Here is an 18,989-nt window from a genome sequence, read left to right as displayed (position 1 = left end):
TGGGGCTTGAACTCTGGGCCTGGGCGCTGTCCCTCAGCTCTTCAGCTCAAGGTTGGCGCTCTACCACTTCCAGCTTTTTTTCTTTTTGCTTATGTGGTGCTGAGGAATCGAACCCAGGGCCTCAGGCATGCAAGGCAAGTGCTCTACCACTGAGCCACCTTCCCAGCCCTAGCTCTAATTTCTTGAGCTAGGGACCAGCCTTTATTTTGCTGGGTCATTGACCTTTCATCTCCTCCTAGTTCATTCTATAAAGATGTCTGCTCACCCATGCAATTGGTGTCTTACAGCTTGGTGTCCTGCTCCTGTGGAGACTGGACCAACGGGGCCGTGTGCAGGGGACACCCCTGCTGAAGCATGAGTATGGGAAGCACCTCACCCACTGCATCTTCCGGCTGCCCCCTCCTGGCGAGTAAGTATTAAGTCTGAGACTCCTGAGCATCTGGTGTGTCTCCTCTGTCCTGAAGGCAGGGGTGTGGCTCCTGACTGGAGGGAGGTGTGTCTTCTCCGTCCTGAAGGTTGGGGTGCGGCTCCTGACTGGAGGGAGGGTGGTTCCCAGCCCCCTGTCACTCAAGGGAATCCTGACTGCCTTTATTTTCTTCTTTTTGTTTGTTTCCTTTCAGCAAGGCAGAGTTCATTTCTGCAGTAGGTGCACCATTACTGACTGCCTTTTTGTTTATTCTCAGAGACTTGGTTCAGTTGGCAAAGGCAGCAGTGAGTGGTGATGAGAAAGCCTTGGACATGTTTAACTGGAGGAAAAGTGGCTTCGGAAGTTTGCTGAAGATGGGGTCTCAAGATGGGCTGTCGTTCTTTGTCAGTCTGACCGATGGTGAGGAACATGGTTTGTGATTACAGGAGTAAAGCATGTTAAGAGAAGTCTGGTCAGGATTTTAGTAACAGTTATTATTCTAACTAGCCTAGATAATCTTTTTTTTGGGGGGGGGGTGTTGGTCATGGGGCTTGAACTCTGGGCCCGGGTGCTGTCCCTCAGCTCTTCCTAGTGCCCTACCACTTGAGCCACAGCACCGGCTTTTTCTGCTTATATAGTGCTGAGGAATCGAACCCAGGGCCTCATGCATGCAAAGCAAGCACTCTGCCACTGAGCCACCTTCCCAGCCCTAGCCAAGATAATCTTGAATGTTTCCATTTAGTAAGTCAAGTTTTGTATGAGCCACAGCAATCCCCGATCCTTGAACTGGTCTCACCACCACGGTTAGACACTCAGGAGGGAAGAAAGGACGCCAAGACAAGGCTAGTTGTTGTTGGAGCAACAGTCTAATGCAAGGCAGGAGGTAGAGAAATCCGGACATTGAAAAAGGTCACTCTAGGACTTTCTCTCTAAGCTGCCTTCTACAGCTTAGACAAGGAGAAGTGAGGGAGGTACAGAGAGACCTGGCACGAAATCAGAGAGCACACCAGCAGCACAGCAGCAGTGGGACAGGAAGGGCCTTCCCTGAAAGCACAGGTATAGGGAGGGTGTGGATAAACCCGAGTAGCAACGGAGATGACGTGAGTCACTAAGCTGTAGAACCAGTGTGGTCAGCAGACACCACGACCCTCCACAAGCGCAATGGGAAAGGAGTTGACAGGGACAACTAGGCTGATAAAATAGATATCACACCATCAAATGTGCTATTTCTAAATTCTTACAATGAAGATGTCTTATTTTGGAATTGTCTTTAAGTAGATAGAAATGGCTGCGTGTGAGTGTCACAGAAACACAGATAAGCCAGGGCCCCTAAAGTGACCCTCCTCTGTCCCCAGGGTCGGTGCACTATGTGGATGAGAAGGGTAAGACCACCCAGGTGGCATCCACAGACAGCGCCATCCAGACGCTCTTCTACATTGAGAAGAGAGAGGCACTGGTGGTGGTCACAGAGAAGCTTCTACTGTCCCTTTACGTGGTGACACCTGAGGGGGAGGCTGAAGAAGTGATGAAGGCAAGTAGGAAAATGGGCTCATGCTGAGAATTGGGGGCCAAGTTCTCATGCCTACCTTGAGTGTCCTTTCTGTCTTTTTTTTTTTTTTTTTTTTTTTGTCAGTCATGGGGCTTGAACTCTGGGCCTGGGCGCTGTCCCTCAGCTCTTCAGCTCAAGGCAAGCGCTCTACCACTTGATCTACAGCGCCACTTCCGGTTTTCTAGTGGTTTGTTGGAGATAGGAGTCTCACGGTCTTTCTTGCCTGGGCTGGCTTTGAACCACGATTCTCAGATCTCAGCCTCCTGAGTAGCTAGGATTACAGGCGTGAGCCACCGGCACCCGGCTTCCTTTCTGTCTTGATGAGCAAGACTGGACAGCTGCAGCCACGGTTCAGGGGCATCTAAACTGGCTATTCAGGCTTACTTTTATACCATGGGTAGGTCAGTCCATACAGGTAAGGGAAACAAGGTTTTCCAGTAATTGAGTAAGTGGAAGGAGTATTGGGGGAGCCTGCACTAGCTCCTGGACTGCAGCCACTCAGTGGGCTAGCTCACACGCCGTGGAACATGACAGATGCCACCTCTCGCTGCACCAGGGCTCCATCCTCCCTTAGGAATTCTCTGGGCCTAATTCCCTCCTAAAGGTCCAGTCTTTGCATATATACATCTTGAAAAACAAGTTCACATCTCCATTTGCATGGTTTGTCCTGTAGTCCCTCCACCTGGGGCATCTGAAGCCCAGATGCCAGGCTCACAGAATCTGGAGCTGGCATCTCAGCAGGGGTCACAGGCTTCCTTCAGCTGTGTTGTCCTCATACAGGTGAAGCTGAGTGGGAAAACCGGTCACCGGGCAGACATCGCTTTGATTGAGGGCAGCCTTCTTGTGATGGCCATAGGGGAAGCTGTCCTCAGGTAAGAGCTTATCTCCATTCAAATGTATGCTTCTAGAAAATTCTGCCAGAAACAAGCTTTTTTTTTCCCAATCCTGAAGCTTAAACTTGGGGCATGGACACTGACCCTGAACCTTTTTTTGTTTGTTTGTTTTTTTGGGTCTGGTCATGGGGCCTGAACTCTGGGCCTGGACGCTGTCCCTCAGCTCTTTAGCTCAAGGCTAGCGCTCTATCACTGGAGACACAGCACCGCGTCTGGCTTTTTTCTTTTTTGCTTATGTGGTGCTGAGGAATCAAACCCAGGGCCTCTGGCATGCAAGGCATGTGCTCTACCACTGAGCCACCTTCCCAGCCCCGACCCTGAACCTTTTTGTGTTCAACACTAGCCCTCTACCACGTGAGCCACAGCACCACTTCCAGCCTTTTCTGAGTAGTTTATTGGAGATGAGTGTCTCATGGAGTTTCCTGCCCAGGCTGACTTCAGATCCTCAGATCTCAGACTCCTGAGTAGCTAGGATTAAGGTGTGAGCCACCAGCACCCAGCTGGTATGATGAATTTTTATAATTAGAAATAACATGCTCAACCACCTCTCAGAGGAGGAACAAAGCATAGAGGCCCCAAGAGACCACATCCACCTGGCTCACCTCCCTGCAGTCCGTTGCCCCAGCCAATAGCGTGACCCCTTTGTCCACCCCTGGAATGGCTTGCCTGCTATTGGGAGGGTTCTGTTTTGGTTTTTGAGATGAGATCTCTAGCTCCTGTATTCAAACAATATTCCTATCTCCTGTCTAGGTATGTATCACCAAAACTTCCTCTGCAGGAAATGAATAGAATTTACACTTGGTTCAGGGGCTTCTGGTGTTGCTTAATGTGATTAGGGTTTGAGTCTTCTCTGCATGACCTAATGTCATATATGAACCACCTGTAAGAAACTGCTCTTTAACTATCAAAAAAGATCATAAAGTAGTTATAAACATCCTTTTTTTTTTTTTTTTGGTCGTGGGGCTTGAACTCTGGTCTGGGCACTGTCTCTGCGCTCTTCAGCTGAAGGCAAGTGCTCTACCGCTTGAGCCACAGCGCCACTTCCGGTTTTCTACTGGTTTATTGGAGATAGGAGTCTCACGGACTTTCCTCCCTCGGCTGACTTTACTTATTTTTTTATTTTTATTTTTTTTGGGGGGTCCAATCATGGGGCCTGAACTCTGGGCCTGGGCGCTGTCCCTCAGCTCTTCAGCTCAAGGCTAGTGTTCTACCACTTGAGCCACAGCACCACTTCCGGCTTTTATCTTTTTGCTTATGTGGTACTGAGGAATCGAACCCAGGGCCTCATGCATGCAAGGCAAGTGTTCTACCACTGAGCCACCTTCCCAGCCCCCCGGGCTGGCTTTAAACTGTGATCCTCAGATCTCAGCCTCCTGAGTAGCTAGGATTGCAGGCATGAGCCACCAGTACCCAGCTTCTCTTTTATACTACGAATCTGGACACGCTAGCCTTTGCCCGGTCTTAAGTTTGCTGCACAGGTTCAACTCTTTTGAGCAGAGGGAAGGGGAGAGGGAGGTCTCTAACACAGCCTTGACGGCGCTTTCCTCTTCCCTTGCAGATTCTGGGACTTGGAACGAGGAGAAAATTATATACTAAGTCCAGAGGAGAAGTTTGGCTTTGAAAAAGGAGAAAATATAAACTGTGTTTGTTACTGTAAAGCCAAAGGTGAGATTACTTGACTTCTCATGAAAGAAACAAAACCTGGCCCGCAGCAGTAGCTCTCATTTACAGTCTTATCTACTTATGTGGCCTGAGATCAGGGGATTGACATTTCAAGTCAGAATAGGTAATAAATTTTCTATTTACCAGCAAAGATGCCAGACTGGAGCCAGGTGCTGTTTGCTCACACCTGTAATCCTAGCTACTCAGGAGGCTGAGATTTGAGCATCATGGTTCAAAGCCAGCCCGGGCAGGAAAAGTCATGAAACTCTTATCTCTAATAAACCACCCAGAAAACCTGAAGAAGAGCTGTGGCTCACATTGGTAGAGCACTAGCCTTGAGCTGAAGAGCTGAGGAACAGTGCCCAGGCCCAAAGTTCAAGCCCCATGACCAAACAAAAAAACAACAATACTTTCTTTGCATGCGCGCTCATGTGCACACGTACTGGGTCTTGAACTCAGCCTCAACAGGCTAGTGCACCAACACTTGAGCCACAACTCTACTTCCAGCTTTTTGTGGTTAATTAGAGATAAGAGTCTCATGAAGTTTCCTGCCTGAGCTGACTTTGAACTGTGATTTTCAGATCTCAACCTCCTAAGTAGCTAGGATTACAGGTGTGAGCCACCAGCACCTGACTTAATCCACTTTTCAACTCAATTCCCATGCACTTTGTTTTCACCTCTAGGTCTTCTGGCAGCTGGTACCAGTAAAGGGCAAATAGCCATGTGGAGAAAAGTGCCAGGCCTTCCAGGCAGCCGTGGGGTAGAAGGAAAGGATGCGTGGGCCCTCCGGACGCCCACTGAGCTTGAAGGAAACATCACACAAATAAAGGTATAGCTCTACAGGGTGCTTAATATGCCCTTTTTCTGCTTCACAAAATGGAGGAAGGAATTGGCTTTGGACCTATTTCTACCAATGATTTAAGGCTATATAACCAATAATGTTATGTTAGAGTATATTTAAAAAAAACTAACAGTAACAAAGCTTAAAGTGGAGCACGGCAGCCAGGCATGTGCTGTAATGCCTTAAATCCCCACACTATGGAGGCCAAGAGCTGAAGACCAGCCTAGACTTCATAGCAAGATAGATAGGTAGGTAGGTATGTAGGTAGGTAGGTAGAGAGATAGATAGATAGATAGATAGATAGATAGATAGATAGATAGATAGATAGATAGATAGATGTCTTTTGGGTTTCAGAATTTCAGATGAGGGACTAGAAGCCTGTATAAATACGTTTCTGTCCATCTGTTATCCATCGTTCTTTCTTCTTTCTTTCTTTTTTTTTTTGGGGGGGGGGTCCAGTTGTGGGGCCTGAATTCTGAACTCTGGGCCTGGGCGCTGTCCCTCAGCTCTTCAGCTCAAGGCTAGTGCTCTACCACTTGAGTCAGTGCCACTTCCAGCTTTTTTCTTTTTGCTTATGTGGTGCTGAGGAATTGAACCCAGGGCCTCATGCATTTGAGGCAAGCACTCTACTACTGAGCCAATTTCCCAGTCCCTGTTACCCATCTTTCTATCTCTGATATGATTCACCTGTTTTTGTCAGTTGTAGGGCTTGAACTCTGGGCTTGGGAGCTGTCCCTGCACTCTTCAGCTCAAGGCTAGCACTCTACCATTTGAGCCACAGTGCCACTTCTGACTTTTGGTAGTTAATTGGAGATGAGCCACCAGCACCAGGCATGGTTTTTGTTTGTTTTTTGTTTGTTTGTTTTTGCCAGTCCTGGATCTTGGACTCAGGGCCTGGGTGCTCTCCCTGAGCCTCTCTGCACTCAAGGCTAGTGCTCTACCATTTGAGCCACAGCACCATTTCCCATTATTGAGTAGTTTATTGGAGATAAGAGTCTCATGGGGATTTTTCTGCCCAGGCTGGCTTCAAATGGCAATTCTTAGATCTCAGCCTCCTTTATAGCTAAGATTGCAGGCCTGAGCCACTGGCACCCAGCCAAATGGTTTTTAGTATCTTCATAGAATTCTTCATACAGCGCTTGCCTTGCATGCATGAAGCCCTGGGTTGGATTCCTCAGCACCACATAAGCAAAAAAGAAAAAAGCCAGAAATGGCGCTGTGGTTCAAGTGGTAGAGCGCTAGCCCCAGAGTTCAGGCCCCATGACTGGACCTCCAAAAAAAAAAATTCTTCAGATACCTCCATGATTAATTTTTTTTCTCCACAATAAATCTTAGAACATTTTGGTCACTGTAAAAACATTCATGCCGGGCGTTGGTGGCTCTCGCCTGTAATCCTAACTATTCAGGAGGCTGAGATCTGAGGATTGCGGTTCAAAGTCAGCCTAGGCAGGAAAGTCTGAGAGACTGTTATCTCCAATTAACCACAAGAAAACCAGAAGTGGCGCTGTAGCTCAAGTGGTAGAGCACTGGCCTTGAACTGAAGAGCTGAGGGACAGTGCCCAAGCCAGGAGATCAAGCCCCACGACCAATTGGCGGGGGAGGGGGGGAGGTCCAGAATCCATACCCCTTCTCCATTTCCCTTTTCAGCTGTAGGAAGCTTGTAATCTATTTTGTGTCCCTCTGGAGTTTCCTATTCTGAACATTGCACCAGAGTAGAATCATGTAACCTGCTGTCCCTGTGGCTGCTGCTGTCACTGAGCACCATGTTTTCTACTTCCTCCATGCCGTGTCACTTGTCAGGGTTCGGTGTTTATGCTTGAGTTATGTATCATCGCATGACTGGAGTACAGTCTGCTTATCTGTTCATCGGCTCATAGACATTTCGGACAGTAACCGAATGATGCTGCTGTGACGTTTGTTACATGACTTTCTGTATGAACATATGCTGTATTTTTCTTGGGCTTTTGATTTTTTATATATAATTTATTTCCCTTTATTGATGTGCTGTCTCCAACAACATGTATGACTATACACCTTCCCTCACGTGATCAAGCATGGCTTATTGTAATGAGAGTATCTGTAGCAGCTACTTTGAACCTCTTGTTAGGTGAGCTTCTCACATGTCTTATTCTTTTTCTTTGCACACGGGACTGCAGTGGGGCTCCAGAAAGAATCTTCTGGCGGTGAGCACCATCAGCTCCGTGTCCATCCTCAGTGAGCAGGCCATGTCCTCACACTTCAACCAGCAAGTGGCTGCCGTACAGATCTCTCCCAGTTTACTCAACGTGTGCTTCCTGTCCACGGGAAGCTCGCACAGCCTGCGCACAGACATGCATATCAGCGGAGTGTTTGTCACCAAGGTGACTCCCGGGGCAGCTACTGGGGTCACACGCGGAGCTTCAACACCGCCCACTTATTGGTTGGGGGGATTCAGGATAGCAAGGAGCCTCCACATCCAGTTCCATCCTGGATTGCCTTTCTGAGTCTCCATGTGTGTCATATTTATAAAGAAAGTAATCATCAAAACTCGGGGGCATTTTGTCTGTGGGAGCTACAGTGGCCCAATGCTGGGCTGAGGTGCGGACCCTGCAGTGGAGAGAGGGGGGCAGGCTTTGGCAGTGTGTGGTGTCTGTAGTCTGCATCCACTCTTCCTGACCTTTACTTTTGGACATGTTTGTCTTAGGATGCTGTGGCTGTGTGGAATGGAAAACAGATAGCGATCTTTGAGCCTTCTGGAACCACCTTACGGAATGCAGGTGGGAGTTTCCTCACACCCGCAGGGTGTTGGCACATGGGGTGACCCTCACATCAGTTTCCCTGCCCACACTGGGGCTCTGGTCTATGCTGCCAGGGCCTCCCACACCACAGCCTATTGATTTCAGTCAACATCATTGAAAACCACAAGACCTGCGCTCGCCAACCTGCCTGGGCTCCCTGATTCCTGGATGTTCTGGAATTACCAGCTGCTGCTGGGTCAGTGCTTATCTTTCATTCTAGGTTCCTTCCTGTGTGAGTCCCCTGTGTTAGCGATGTATGAGGAAAGTGTTTATACAGTGGAGCCAAACCGAGTTCAAGTTCGGACCTGGCAGGTAAGTGGCTGCTGTGAATTGTGATAATGAAGAAAACCAGAGCAGTCCCAGATTCTTTCTCTAGATTGAGCCAGAGCCTTTGTTGACTTTGTCTGCCTCTATCCGATTTCCCACCAAGTGATTCGTCCAAGTGGATTATAAGGAAGCCACTTCATCCATGGCTATTGGGACCTCTGAAACTGGGAAGCAGGGCTAGATAGTGCCTTTGGCAGTGAAAAGGACCACTTTGCTGGCCTTTGAATACACGGGGCTGGGCTGAGTGTCTCCAGATGGGCTGTTCCTTGTGTGAGGGAGAAGCTGGGAGGGGAGCAGTGTAGAGTCAGACAGCCCTTCCCATGTCTGCATCCCACACCATGTTGCCAGACTCTAATATAACTTGGTGTTAGCTTCCTGTGGCTGCTGTAACATCACCACAAACAACGTAGCTTCAGAGAACAGAAATTTACTCTCTCAGTTGTACAAGCTGTTGTTGAATCCGGATGTTCTCAGGGCTTATTGCTTTGGGAGCCTCTTCATAGGCCTCTTCTGCCTCTCTTGGCTTCCGGGAGCCAGAAACGCTGGCGATTGTTGGTGTCATTGGCTCGCAGAGCACTCGCTTCACTCTGCCCTATCTTCACACACGGTATCTTTCCGCGTCTTCTTTCTTGTCTCTAATCACACTTTGACTCAGTAAGTGCCTGCTTAACATGAATGAGGTCCTGGGTTCTATCTCCAGCATGAAAAATAAACACTCCTCATTGGGTATAAGGCCCATGCTAAATCAGAATGATTTTCCAAAATCCTTAATCACGTCTCTAAATACCAAATGCGGTCTGATCCACAGGTTTCAAGTAGAGATACCTTTTGGGAAGCCATGGCCACCGCCAGGCCACTACATGCAGCAGCATTCTGTGACAAGATCACAGCTAGTTTTAGCTAGGTTGTGATTTTTATCGCTGGAATCCCTGTGGTTCCCTGTGACTGTCCGACGGGGCCCTTTCATGGCATTGGCATCTAGTGAGTAGCCAGACAGTAAAGAGTACAGTGATAAGAGAAGACGAAAGGGAGGGCACAGAAAGAACAGCTCCAAGTCCTATCTTCCCCTGCCAGTTTGCATCTTTAGGTTCCTGGGTGATGTGCCCGTCCCTGCCTTACCCACAGTAATGCCGCGTGCTCTGCTCAGTGGGCTGTGCCAGCTGACCCAAGAATGTTGAGTAACAAAAATGGAGAGCCATGGGAGCTGCAGTCCTGAATTCTGGTTTCCTCTTTCCTCAGGGGACGGTCAAGCAACTGCTGCTGTTTTCTGAGACTGAAGGGAACCCCTGCATCCTGGACATCTGTGGGACTTTCCTGGTTGTGGGGACAGACTTAGCTCACTTCAAAAGCTTTGATCTTTCCCGAAGGTACAACTTTTGTCCAAATTGAAGTATTAACTGTGTGTTGGTAGAAAATAAGATCCATGCCAGAAATCTCCTTAGATTTGAACATTCTTGTGCCACCTCATTTTTAATATGCCTCAGGTCTTGGCCTTGGTGTGAGGGGCTACACTGCAGGAGGAGGCAGGGCATGGGGGTGTTTGTGGGCAGGGTATTTCTGTTTGATGTATTCGTCAAAGCCAGGCTGGCTCTCTGCAGCAAGTGTGAACATCACTTAGAAGACTGGGGGACCCCAGAGTGGAATACAGAGGGTACAGAATGTTAGCTCACAGATCCCAGTAGAGGGATGTCCTACTCCATTCCTCAACAGAGCCCCTCTAACCTGCCAAGGTTTTCAAAAACTAGGCAAGTCTGAGAACCTAGCTAGAGGAGTCTAAAGAAACATGAAGAGGGGGTTGGGAAGGTGGCTCAGTGGTAGAGTGCTTGCCTTGCATGCCTGAGGCCCTGGGTTCAATTTCTCAGCACCACATAAGCAAAAAGAAAAAAGCCAGAAGTGGCACTGTGGCTCAAGTGGTAGAGCGCTAGCCTTGAGCTGAAGAGCTGAGGGACAGTGCCCAGGCCCAGAGTTCAGGCCCCACGACCAGACCCAAAAAAAAAAAAAAAAAAGAAACATGAAGAGTAAGCCAGGCCCCAGTGGCTCACGCCTGTAATCCTAGCTACTCAGGAGGCTGAGATCTGAGGATCGCAGTTCAAAGCCAGCCCTGGCAAGAAAGTCCATGAAACTCTTATCTCCCAATAAACCACCAGAAAACTGGAAGTAGGGTTGTAGCTCAAGTGGCAAAACACTAGCCTTGAGCTGGTAAAACGCTAGACTTGAGCTGAAGAGCTGAGGGACAGCGCCCAGGCCCAGAGTTTAGGTCCCACGACCAACAACAACAAAAAAAGAAATATGAAGAGTAAACATCACATGGGCTCTTGGGAACAAGGTATATAACAGAGCCGCACTACATTCTGAGGATCATTTCTGGCAGTAAACCAGGACCTGCTGGAGGTTGCTAGCAGAGGAAGGATGAGGGATTTTCCCTGCCTGCAGTAGAGGCCCATAGCATGATAGAAAGGGAGGCACAAGGTGGGGAGCAGCATTGTCTGACAAGAGGAAAGCATTTGCTGAAAACAACAGCATGGCCCTCACAGACCCGCTGTGTCCCAGGTCTGTTCCAGCGCGCCCCTCCCCACACTGCGTTCCAGGCCTGGCCTGGCTCCTGGGCACCTGTGATGCCAGAATGAGAAGCAGCAAGCTGCTAGGCAGAACTCACCATAAGCCAGCGTCCTGCAGTCAGAGAGGAAGGGCCCTGTCAGTGACTTGTGCAAGGAAGGAGAAGGCTGGCAGGTGTGAAGAGCACCTGGCATTGATGCCGACCCCTCTGCTCCCACAGGGAGGCCAAGGTGCACTGCAACTGTAAGAACCTGGCTGAGCTGCTCCCTGGAGTGGGGGCCATCTCTTCCCTCCGGTGCAATGCCAGTGGAAGCAAGATCAGCATCCTGCTCAGTAAGGTAGCTCACACGTGTCCTTGCTGCTGTGGTCTGCGGGGGGGGGGGGGAGGGGGGGGCCTCTGGATCCCACTTACTCGCTTCTACTTGCTCTGGCTGTGTCCTCTTCTGGGTAATTCTTTGAGTTCAAGGCCAACCCTTCATCTCTTCTCCCTACCTTCCACATTATTTGAAGCCAGCCCAGGCAAACAAATCTGTGAGACTTTTTTTTTTTTTTTTTTTTTTTTGTCGGTCGTGGGGCTTGAACTCTGGGCCTGGGCACTGTCCCTCAGCTCTTCAGCTCAAGGCGAGCGCTCTACCACTTGAGCTACAGCGCCACTTCCGGTTTTCTGGTGGTTTATTGAAGATAGGATTCTCACGGTCTCTCCTGCCTGGGCTGGCTTTGAACCACGATCCTCAGATCTCAGCCTCCTGAGTAGCTAGGATGACAGGCGTGAGCCACCAGCGCCCGGCTGTAAGACTTTTATCTCCAGTCAACCAGCAAAAAGCCAAAACTGGAGGTGTGGCTCAAATGCAAAGTGTATTTATAATTTCTAGTTCTATAATATAATATGCATGAAATAACAAAGTAGTATCTCAAAACTGTTGAGGATAAAGGAAAGTTTCTCTTCAAATTTTGAATCTTGAGAGTATTCTACCTTGGAAGGCAGTGTGGCTAACGGCAGGGTGTTTCTCTCGTGCATTATATAGAGCCAGGGTCACAGGCCGGACAACGCTGTCCTGTCTTCTCTTTTGTAGACTGACAACAGCCCCGATTCCAAACTCTGCTTCTATGACGTTGAGATGGACATGGTGACTGTCTTCGACTTTAAGACTGGGCAGATTGACCAGCGAGAGACACTCTCCTTTAACGGGCACGAGACTAACAAGTAAATGTGGCGGGAGGATTTTGTTGAGAACGGTTTTTGCTTCTCAATTTCCAGGCAGGTTGTTTGCTAAGTTATATTCCAAACTTCAGAGGACCTTACAACAGTTACTAGTAATACAGACAAAAAGTAAAAGCTAGGAGCTGGTGACTCAAACCTGTAATCCTAGCTACTCAGGAGGCTGAGGTCTGAGGGTCATGGTTTGAAGCCAGTCCAGGCAGGAAAGTCTGTGAGCCTCTTATCTCCAATAAATTACTGAAAAAGCTGGAAGTAATGCTTTGGCTCAAGTGGTAGAGCACTAAACTTGAGTGAAAGAAGCTTAGGAGGGGCTGGGAAGGTGACTCAGTGGGTAGAGTGTTTGCCTTGCATGCCTGAGGCCCTGGGTTTGATTCCTCAGCACCACATAAGCAAAAAGAAAAAAGCCGGAAGTGGCGTTGTGGCTCAAGTGGTAGAACGCTAGCCTTGAGCTGAAGAGCTGAAGGACAGCGCCCAGGCCCAGAGTTCAGGCCCCACGACTGGACCAAAAAAAAAAAAAAGCTTAGGAACAGTGCTTTGGTTCAGAGTTCAAGGCCCAAGACTGGCCAACAAAAAAGGGAGGGTGAGTATGGGGGATGCTCAAAGGTAGACTACTTGTCTAGCAAGCGTGAGGCCTGAGTTCTAGACTCTAGAAGATCTCCAGACCTATACGTCATCAAACTGGACCTCACTGAACTTGAAGACTGATCTGATGCCTGAAAGTCTGAATGAGTGTTCCTATAGGACACACGCTCATGTTGGGTGCAAAGGGCCACCATCATGGTGGCTGGCTGAGGCCCTCCTCCATGGCTATGGGTAGTGTTAACAAAAATGCTCTTCTCAGAGTTCAAGGTGGATCTTCTCTTCTGTTTTAGGAACCGTGTCTTTGCGGATGAGAGTCTGACAAATTACATTCCTGTAAGCCATTTCTGGGATCAGAGCGAGCCGCGGCTTTTTGTGTGTGAGGCTGTGCAGGAGGCACACGGAGCATCGCCGCAGGCTGCAGAGCGGCAGCCCCCCCTGGAGGACAGCAGCAGACGCTCGGTACCTCCTGCTTTACTGCATCACAGCTTCATGAAAGGGCTCACGGGAGAGTGAGTAGGAAAACTCATTCATGTGGAGTAGACGATCTGCTTCCTGCTTCCCATTGAATGAAGTGACACTGGAGCGTCAGGCCCCACATTCCCACGCCAGCCAGCTGGCGCAGGTCAGCCCACCCTCAGCCCACAGGACTGGGCTCCAGCCAGATTACTCCACTCATGTTTATGGTCACAGTCTGCTCTAGGATCAGCAGCTGGTGTCAGTGCCTTGAAGTTCTCAAGAGCAAACTCGGGCCTGGATCCTAAATGCGAGGTGGAAAAATGTTGAGATATCCTCTCTGTCATTGAATGAGGAAAACAAAGAAAATTGGCAGAGGAATTATGCTGTTAGGGCCAGGGAGCAATGAAAACAGTACCTAGCTGAGTGAAAGGAGACGGCATGTTAGTGGGAAGGGTATTTCCTGGCCATTTGATTGAGTTCCTTTCATCTTCTGTGAGGGTAACGTGCAGTTGTAAGCATTCACACTGCCATGTGGAAAGGTCCGCCTTCTCGCCCCTTACTAGTTCCGATTCAGAAATTCCTGCACACCATAAGGCCCAACTCTCACTAGTCCTCCAAAGCAAAGCAGAAAGCCTCTGTTGCTCTTGACTTTTTGTTGTTGTTGTTGGTCGTGGGGCTTGAACTCTGGGCCTGGGCGCTGTCCCTCAGCTCTTCAGCTCAAGGCGAGCGCTCTACCACTTGAGCCACAGCGCCACTTCTGGTTGTCTGGCAGTTAATTGGGGATAAGAGTCTTACAGACTTTCCTGCCCAGGCTGGCTTTGAACCAGATCTTAGCCTCCTCTACCAGTTCAGGTAGAAGGGATCCCCAGGGTCTGCTTGTCACAGACTTACAAGGTGCATCTCTCTGGGAAGCATCTTGGTTCTTCAGCATGGGCTGATGAGGGCTGAGAAGCCCTGGCAGGGAGGTGTAGAGGTCAGGCCCCGAAGGGGAGCCTGGCTATGTCTGTGCGCGCTCCTTCCTGTGTTTTCTGGGTTTCATAAAACACCTTGGCAATGAAAATGAAAACCAAGAAGAATATGAAAACTGGAATAATTAGTGTCCTTTCTCTCAGGAAGGTGTTTTGATTTTGTCATTCTTCGCTTCTGAAGAACATGGCTTCCTGCTCCATGACAGCTTCCCCCTTCCCTCTGCCTACCAGACCCTCCTGGGGGTGGAAGTACCCCACTATTACTTCACAAAAAAGGTATGTGTCCCTGAGGCATTTTCCAAGTCATTACATAATGCCATATGTATGGGATTGCACAGTCACTAGAGGGTGGCATATGAACATCTTATGTATTATATTTGTATGTACATTGAAATGGAGTTGATCTTCATGAAGATGAAGAAGGAAGAGTTCTTGTGACTTAGCAAGCTCAAGGACTCGCTGCTCTGTCTGTGCAGCCTTCCTTGACGGCCTCATTTTAAATAGATTTTCCAACCACTGGGCTGATGGTTTTCTAAATTTCATTCTTACTTTGCTTTTTTTTTTTTTTTGGTTGGTTGGTTGGTTGTGGTTGTATGGCTTGAACCCTGGGCCTGGACGCTGTCCCTCAGCTCTTCAGCTCAAGGCTAATGCTCTACTGCTTGAGCCACAGCACCACTTCCACTTCCAGTTTTCTGGTGCTTTATTGGAGATAAGAGTCTTACAGACTTTCCTGCCCGGGCTGGCTTTGAACTGTGATCCTCAGCTCTCAGCTTCCTGAGTGGGTAGGATTATAGGTATGAGCCACTGGCACCCAGCTACTTCGAATTTCTTATGTGCTTTAATGTCTCTTTGATTTGAGAAATCAAATAGTAAAGTTCTTTAAAATTATTTCTATCAGCTGGGTGCTGGTGGCTCACACCTATTACCGTAGCTACTTAGGAGGCTGAGAGCTTAGGATCGAGGTTTGGAACCAGAAAAGTCCATGAGACTCTAATCTCCAGTTAATCACCAGAAAACTGGAAATGGTGCTATGGCTCAAAGTGATACAGCACTAACCTTGAGCAAAAGAGCTCAGAGACAGTGACCAGCCCCTAAGTTCATGCCCCACAACTGACAAAAAATAAAAATTATAATTCTTTCTGTTAAGTTCTTCACGTTAGTGCCACGTGTGGTTTTCGTTTCTTCCCACATTCATACATCTCTCCTCTCTCATTCTCACCTCACATCTGTACCCGCACTCACAGTTGTTGTTCCAGAGAGGAGGACTGTACAGCACAGTCGTAAGTACAGAGCCGGGTTACAGTGTGTTCCCTTGACTTTGTCCTTTCCTCCAGACTTGTCCTGCGTGTTCCACTGTGTTGTATATGCACTTCCCACCCAGTAGAGAGCTTTGCTGAGCCCCTGGGGCTGTTTTGTTTGAGCAGGGCCCCACATCACCTAGCAAAGCTTGCCAGGAGTCTGCCAACTCCAGGTCCCATGTGCACCTGCAGCCTGGGTGGACCTGTGGCCTGCACAGCCCTGTCCCTGATGTCTGTGGACAGTGTGCTTAGTTACCTGTGTTTGCAATGTGGGGAGGATTGTTTGTTTAGCTGTAAAAGCAATGCTGAAGAATAGCCATGAGGCATTTGGTTCTTCTAAAGGCTACCTACTTTATGCTCAGGCATAGTGGAACACACCTGTAATCTCAGCACCCTGGAGCTGGAAGCAGGAGGTTCTCAAGTTTGAATGAACAACAAACATACACATTTACACGTACGTGCATGCATATATACAGGAATAAATAAATAGTTACTGCCTATGTATTTGCCTACGTGCAAATTCCTGTTACGCTGCACCCAGGTGTGCAGCACCCAGGTGTGCAGCGCGCGCTCATTCGGGTGGTCTAGGCGATAATCCAGCAGCTCTTATCCCTAGGACCTGCACGGCGTGGTGGTGATCACACAGTCACGGCTTGACATAGCTAGTCCTCACCTCTCACAGCTGTTGATATCCGCAAGGTGTTCTCAGTGAAGCGGCTTCTAATGAGACCCTAACAGGGCTGACGGGGCTCACGATGGGAAGTCTGGCTGCCGTGCATTATAGTGGAGCAGGCTTTTTTTTTTTTGTGAATAAGGTGTCACTGGTTTCTCTGTACGTTTCCTGACAGTTTCCCACTCATTTAGATCAAACTCTTTAGCTTCCCATTTGAGAGTTTAAAATCTGTGGGCCCAAAACTCAGCCTCCCTAAACTGAGCTGCCTCAGGGCTTTTATTTATGTCCTGTTCTGTTCTGTGCCTGGAAAGGCACAGCCAGGCCTGACGAGCCCCACCACCCTTCCCCGGGCCTGGGCACTTGAGTTGCAGGTCAGCTTCAAAAGAGAAGTGAGGCTGAGTTATTCAGATCTGAGCCAGAGGAAGTCACCGATAGTGCACACCCATAGCCCTAGCCTTGGGAAAGTGCGACCCGAGGACTGCACACTAAAGACTAGCATGGGCTAGTCTTCAGAAGCACACAGAGAAACCGGGTGCCAGTGGCTCGTGCCCGTAATCCTAGCTACTCAGGAGACTGAGATCTGAGGATCACGGTTCAAAGCCAGCTTTGGCAACAAAGGCTGTGAGACTCTTATCTCCAATTGACCACCAGAAACCTGCAAGTGGTGCTGTGGCTCAAATGGTAGAGTAGAGTCCTTGTCTTGAGCTGAAGAGCTCAGGGACAACGCCCAGGCCCACAGTTCAAGCCCCATGACTGACAACACACACAGAAGTCAGAAGTGAGAGGTACAGACTGTTGAGGGACCTGGTCCAGGAAGGGTGTATCATAATTAATCACCTCCACTTGAGAGACGGCCTGCAGAGCTGGGGCTCCAGCCTGGGCAAAGTGCACTGGGCAGTGCCATGTAGAGCAGCACACAAAGAGGTGGGAGCAGGAGAAAGATGGTGGGAGAGCAGTGGGGCCCAGTAGTTCCTGTAGGAAGTGTTGGATGTAGAAAGCTAGAGACCCAGGCTTCTAGGAGTTGGTGGCCCAACCAGTAACCCTAGCTACTCAGGAGGCGGAGATCTGAGCTTCACAGTTTGAAGCCAGCCCAGTGGACTATCTCAGATACTCCTACCTCTTAGCCAGCCAAACCTAGTAGAAATGTGGCTCAAATTTTGGAGTGCCAGCCTTGAGCAAAACTTTTAAAAGGAAGTAGGGAGGGAGAGAACCCAGGTGGGGGTGGGGGTTCAAATCAAGGTATCATGCTTGCTAGGCAGGTACTCGACCACTTGAGCCATGCTCCCAGCCTCTTGTGCTTTAGTTATTGTGGGAATAAGGTCTTGCATTTACGCCTAGACTAGTCTGCATCAAGATGCTCCTATTTATGTTCTTGCATAGCTGAACCACAGGTGCACAGCCCCACACATTGGTTGAGATGAGATCCTGCAAACTTTTTAGCGGAATTGGCCTTAAAACATGATCCTCCTAGTCTCTAATCCCTAGTAGCTAGGATTATAGGTCTGAGCTACCATACTTGGCTAGCAAAAGCCATTTTTAGTTGCTGAGTCTCTGCTGTTAGTGAATTAGAGGCTCAATAAAGAGTTCATCTCAACAACCTTTGTTTACTTGTTATTTGAGACTAGATCATTTCCAGTGACTCTAAAGGTTTTCTAGCACCTTGAGAGGACCATTTAGCCTGGGCCTGCCTACAGGTGGATTTTCTCAGGATGACATAAATGTAGAAGCGACCAAGAGTTAGACGTACCTTTGCACATGACTGACAAGCAAATTTGGTTTTTCTCCTCCAGCCTGGAGAGGCAGGCACCGAAGACAAGGTGGATTCTGATCACCACCAGATACCCCAGATGGTGGCCAAGAAACCTCTGCGAGACTTTGTGGGGCTGGAAGACTGCGACAAGCCCACTCGAGATGCCATGCTCAATTTCAGCTTCTTCGCCACCATTGGAGACATGGATGAAGCTTTCAAATCTATCAAACTCATTAAAAGGTAAGGATTCTATTCCTGGAGGCACGCGTCCCACAGGCTTTATTTTTCTTAGGCCTACTCAATTCGAGTTTATGTCATTAACCCTTTAGTGACTGTCATGGTGCATTTAGTGGTCTTTTCACTCAGTGAAAAGCTGTGGAGCTCAGAGAGCAGGGCATGCGTACACCATTCCCAGAGCAGGTGTATTTGGTGGAGAAGGTGAGCCTGATACTTTTGCTCTGTGGTACCAGAAGCTCTTAGGCTATTATCCTAACTGTTTTGTTCATTAGAAAGTGTTCAAGGTACTTCCTAGTTGGAAGTTCTGCAAGTGTTAAATTCTGCTAAAAAGTGTCAGTACATAAACACTAAAACGGAGGTGAAATGCAATTAAAATTATAAAAGATGGGGCTGGGAAGGCGGCTCAGTTGTAGAGTGCTTGCCTTGCATGCCTGAGGCCCTGGGTTCGATTCCTCAGCACCACATAAGCAAAAAGAAAAAAGCCAGAAGTGGCGCTGTGGCTCAAGTGGTAGAGCGCTAGCCTTGAGCTGAAGAGCTGAGGGACAGCGCCCAGGCCCCGAGTTCAAGACCCACAACCGGCAACAAAAAAAAATTATAAAAGATGGCATCATTTAGAAGCTGTCCAGCAAGTACCTTTCTCTCCATTGCAGAGGTAATTCAGTAACTCTGGGCAAGAGTATTTATCAAATTTTAATCTCAAAAGGGTAGAAAAACTAGAGAAGGCCAGGTGCTGGTGGCTCACGCCTGTAATCCTAGCTACTCAGGAGGCTGAGATCTGAGAATCACAGTTCAAAA

General features: G+C 48.7%; 1 protein-coding gene across 3 annotated transcripts in view; it reads left to right on the top strand.

Moving 5' to 3' along the window:
- Positions 1-18,989, top strand: part of LOC138825410 (intraflagellar transport protein 140 homolog) — a 58,974-nt gene that overhangs the window by 6,227 nt on the left and 33,758 nt on the right. For 2 of the 3 annotated variants that reach the window (XM_070019920.1, XM_070019918.1), the window contains exons 4-19: positions 288-409; positions 684-826; positions 1,762-1,937; positions 2,736-2,827; positions 4,407-4,513; positions 5,194-5,339; positions 7,508-7,711; positions 8,035-8,107; positions 8,349-8,440; positions 9,695-9,822; positions 11,232-11,349; positions 12,085-12,215; positions 13,103-13,271; positions 14,381-14,512; positions 15,481-15,516; positions 17,998-18,197. In XM_070019920.1, the coding sequence (XP_069876021.1) occupies positions 288-409; positions 684-826; positions 1,762-1,937; positions 2,736-2,827; positions 4,407-4,513; positions 5,194-5,339; positions 7,508-7,711; positions 8,035-8,107; positions 8,349-8,440; positions 9,695-9,822; positions 11,232-11,349; positions 12,085-12,215; positions 13,103-13,271; positions 14,381-14,512; positions 15,481-15,516; positions 17,998-18,197 (2,069 nt within the window). The remainder of the gene's footprint in view (positions 1-287; positions 410-683; positions 827-1,761; positions 1,938-2,735; positions 2,828-4,406; positions 4,514-5,193; positions 5,340-7,507; positions 7,712-8,034; positions 8,108-8,348; positions 8,441-9,694; positions 9,823-11,231; positions 11,350-12,084; positions 12,216-13,102; positions 13,272-14,380; positions 14,513-15,480; positions 15,517-17,997; positions 18,198-18,989) is intronic. The other variant, XM_070019919.1, reaches the window with a different exon arrangement.

The sequence above is a fragment of the Dipodomys merriami genome, unplaced genomic scaffold (assembly GCF_024711535.1).
Source record: "Dipodomys merriami isolate MVZ:Mamm:240054 unplaced genomic scaffold, mDipMer1.0.p SCAF_137, whole genome shotgun sequence".
Classification (NCBI taxonomy): domain Eukaryota; kingdom Metazoa; phylum Chordata; class Mammalia; order Rodentia; family Heteromyidae; genus Dipodomys; species Dipodomys merriami.
Note: the sequence above shows the minus strand (reverse complement) of the source record. Positions and strands in the feature narration are given on the sequence as shown.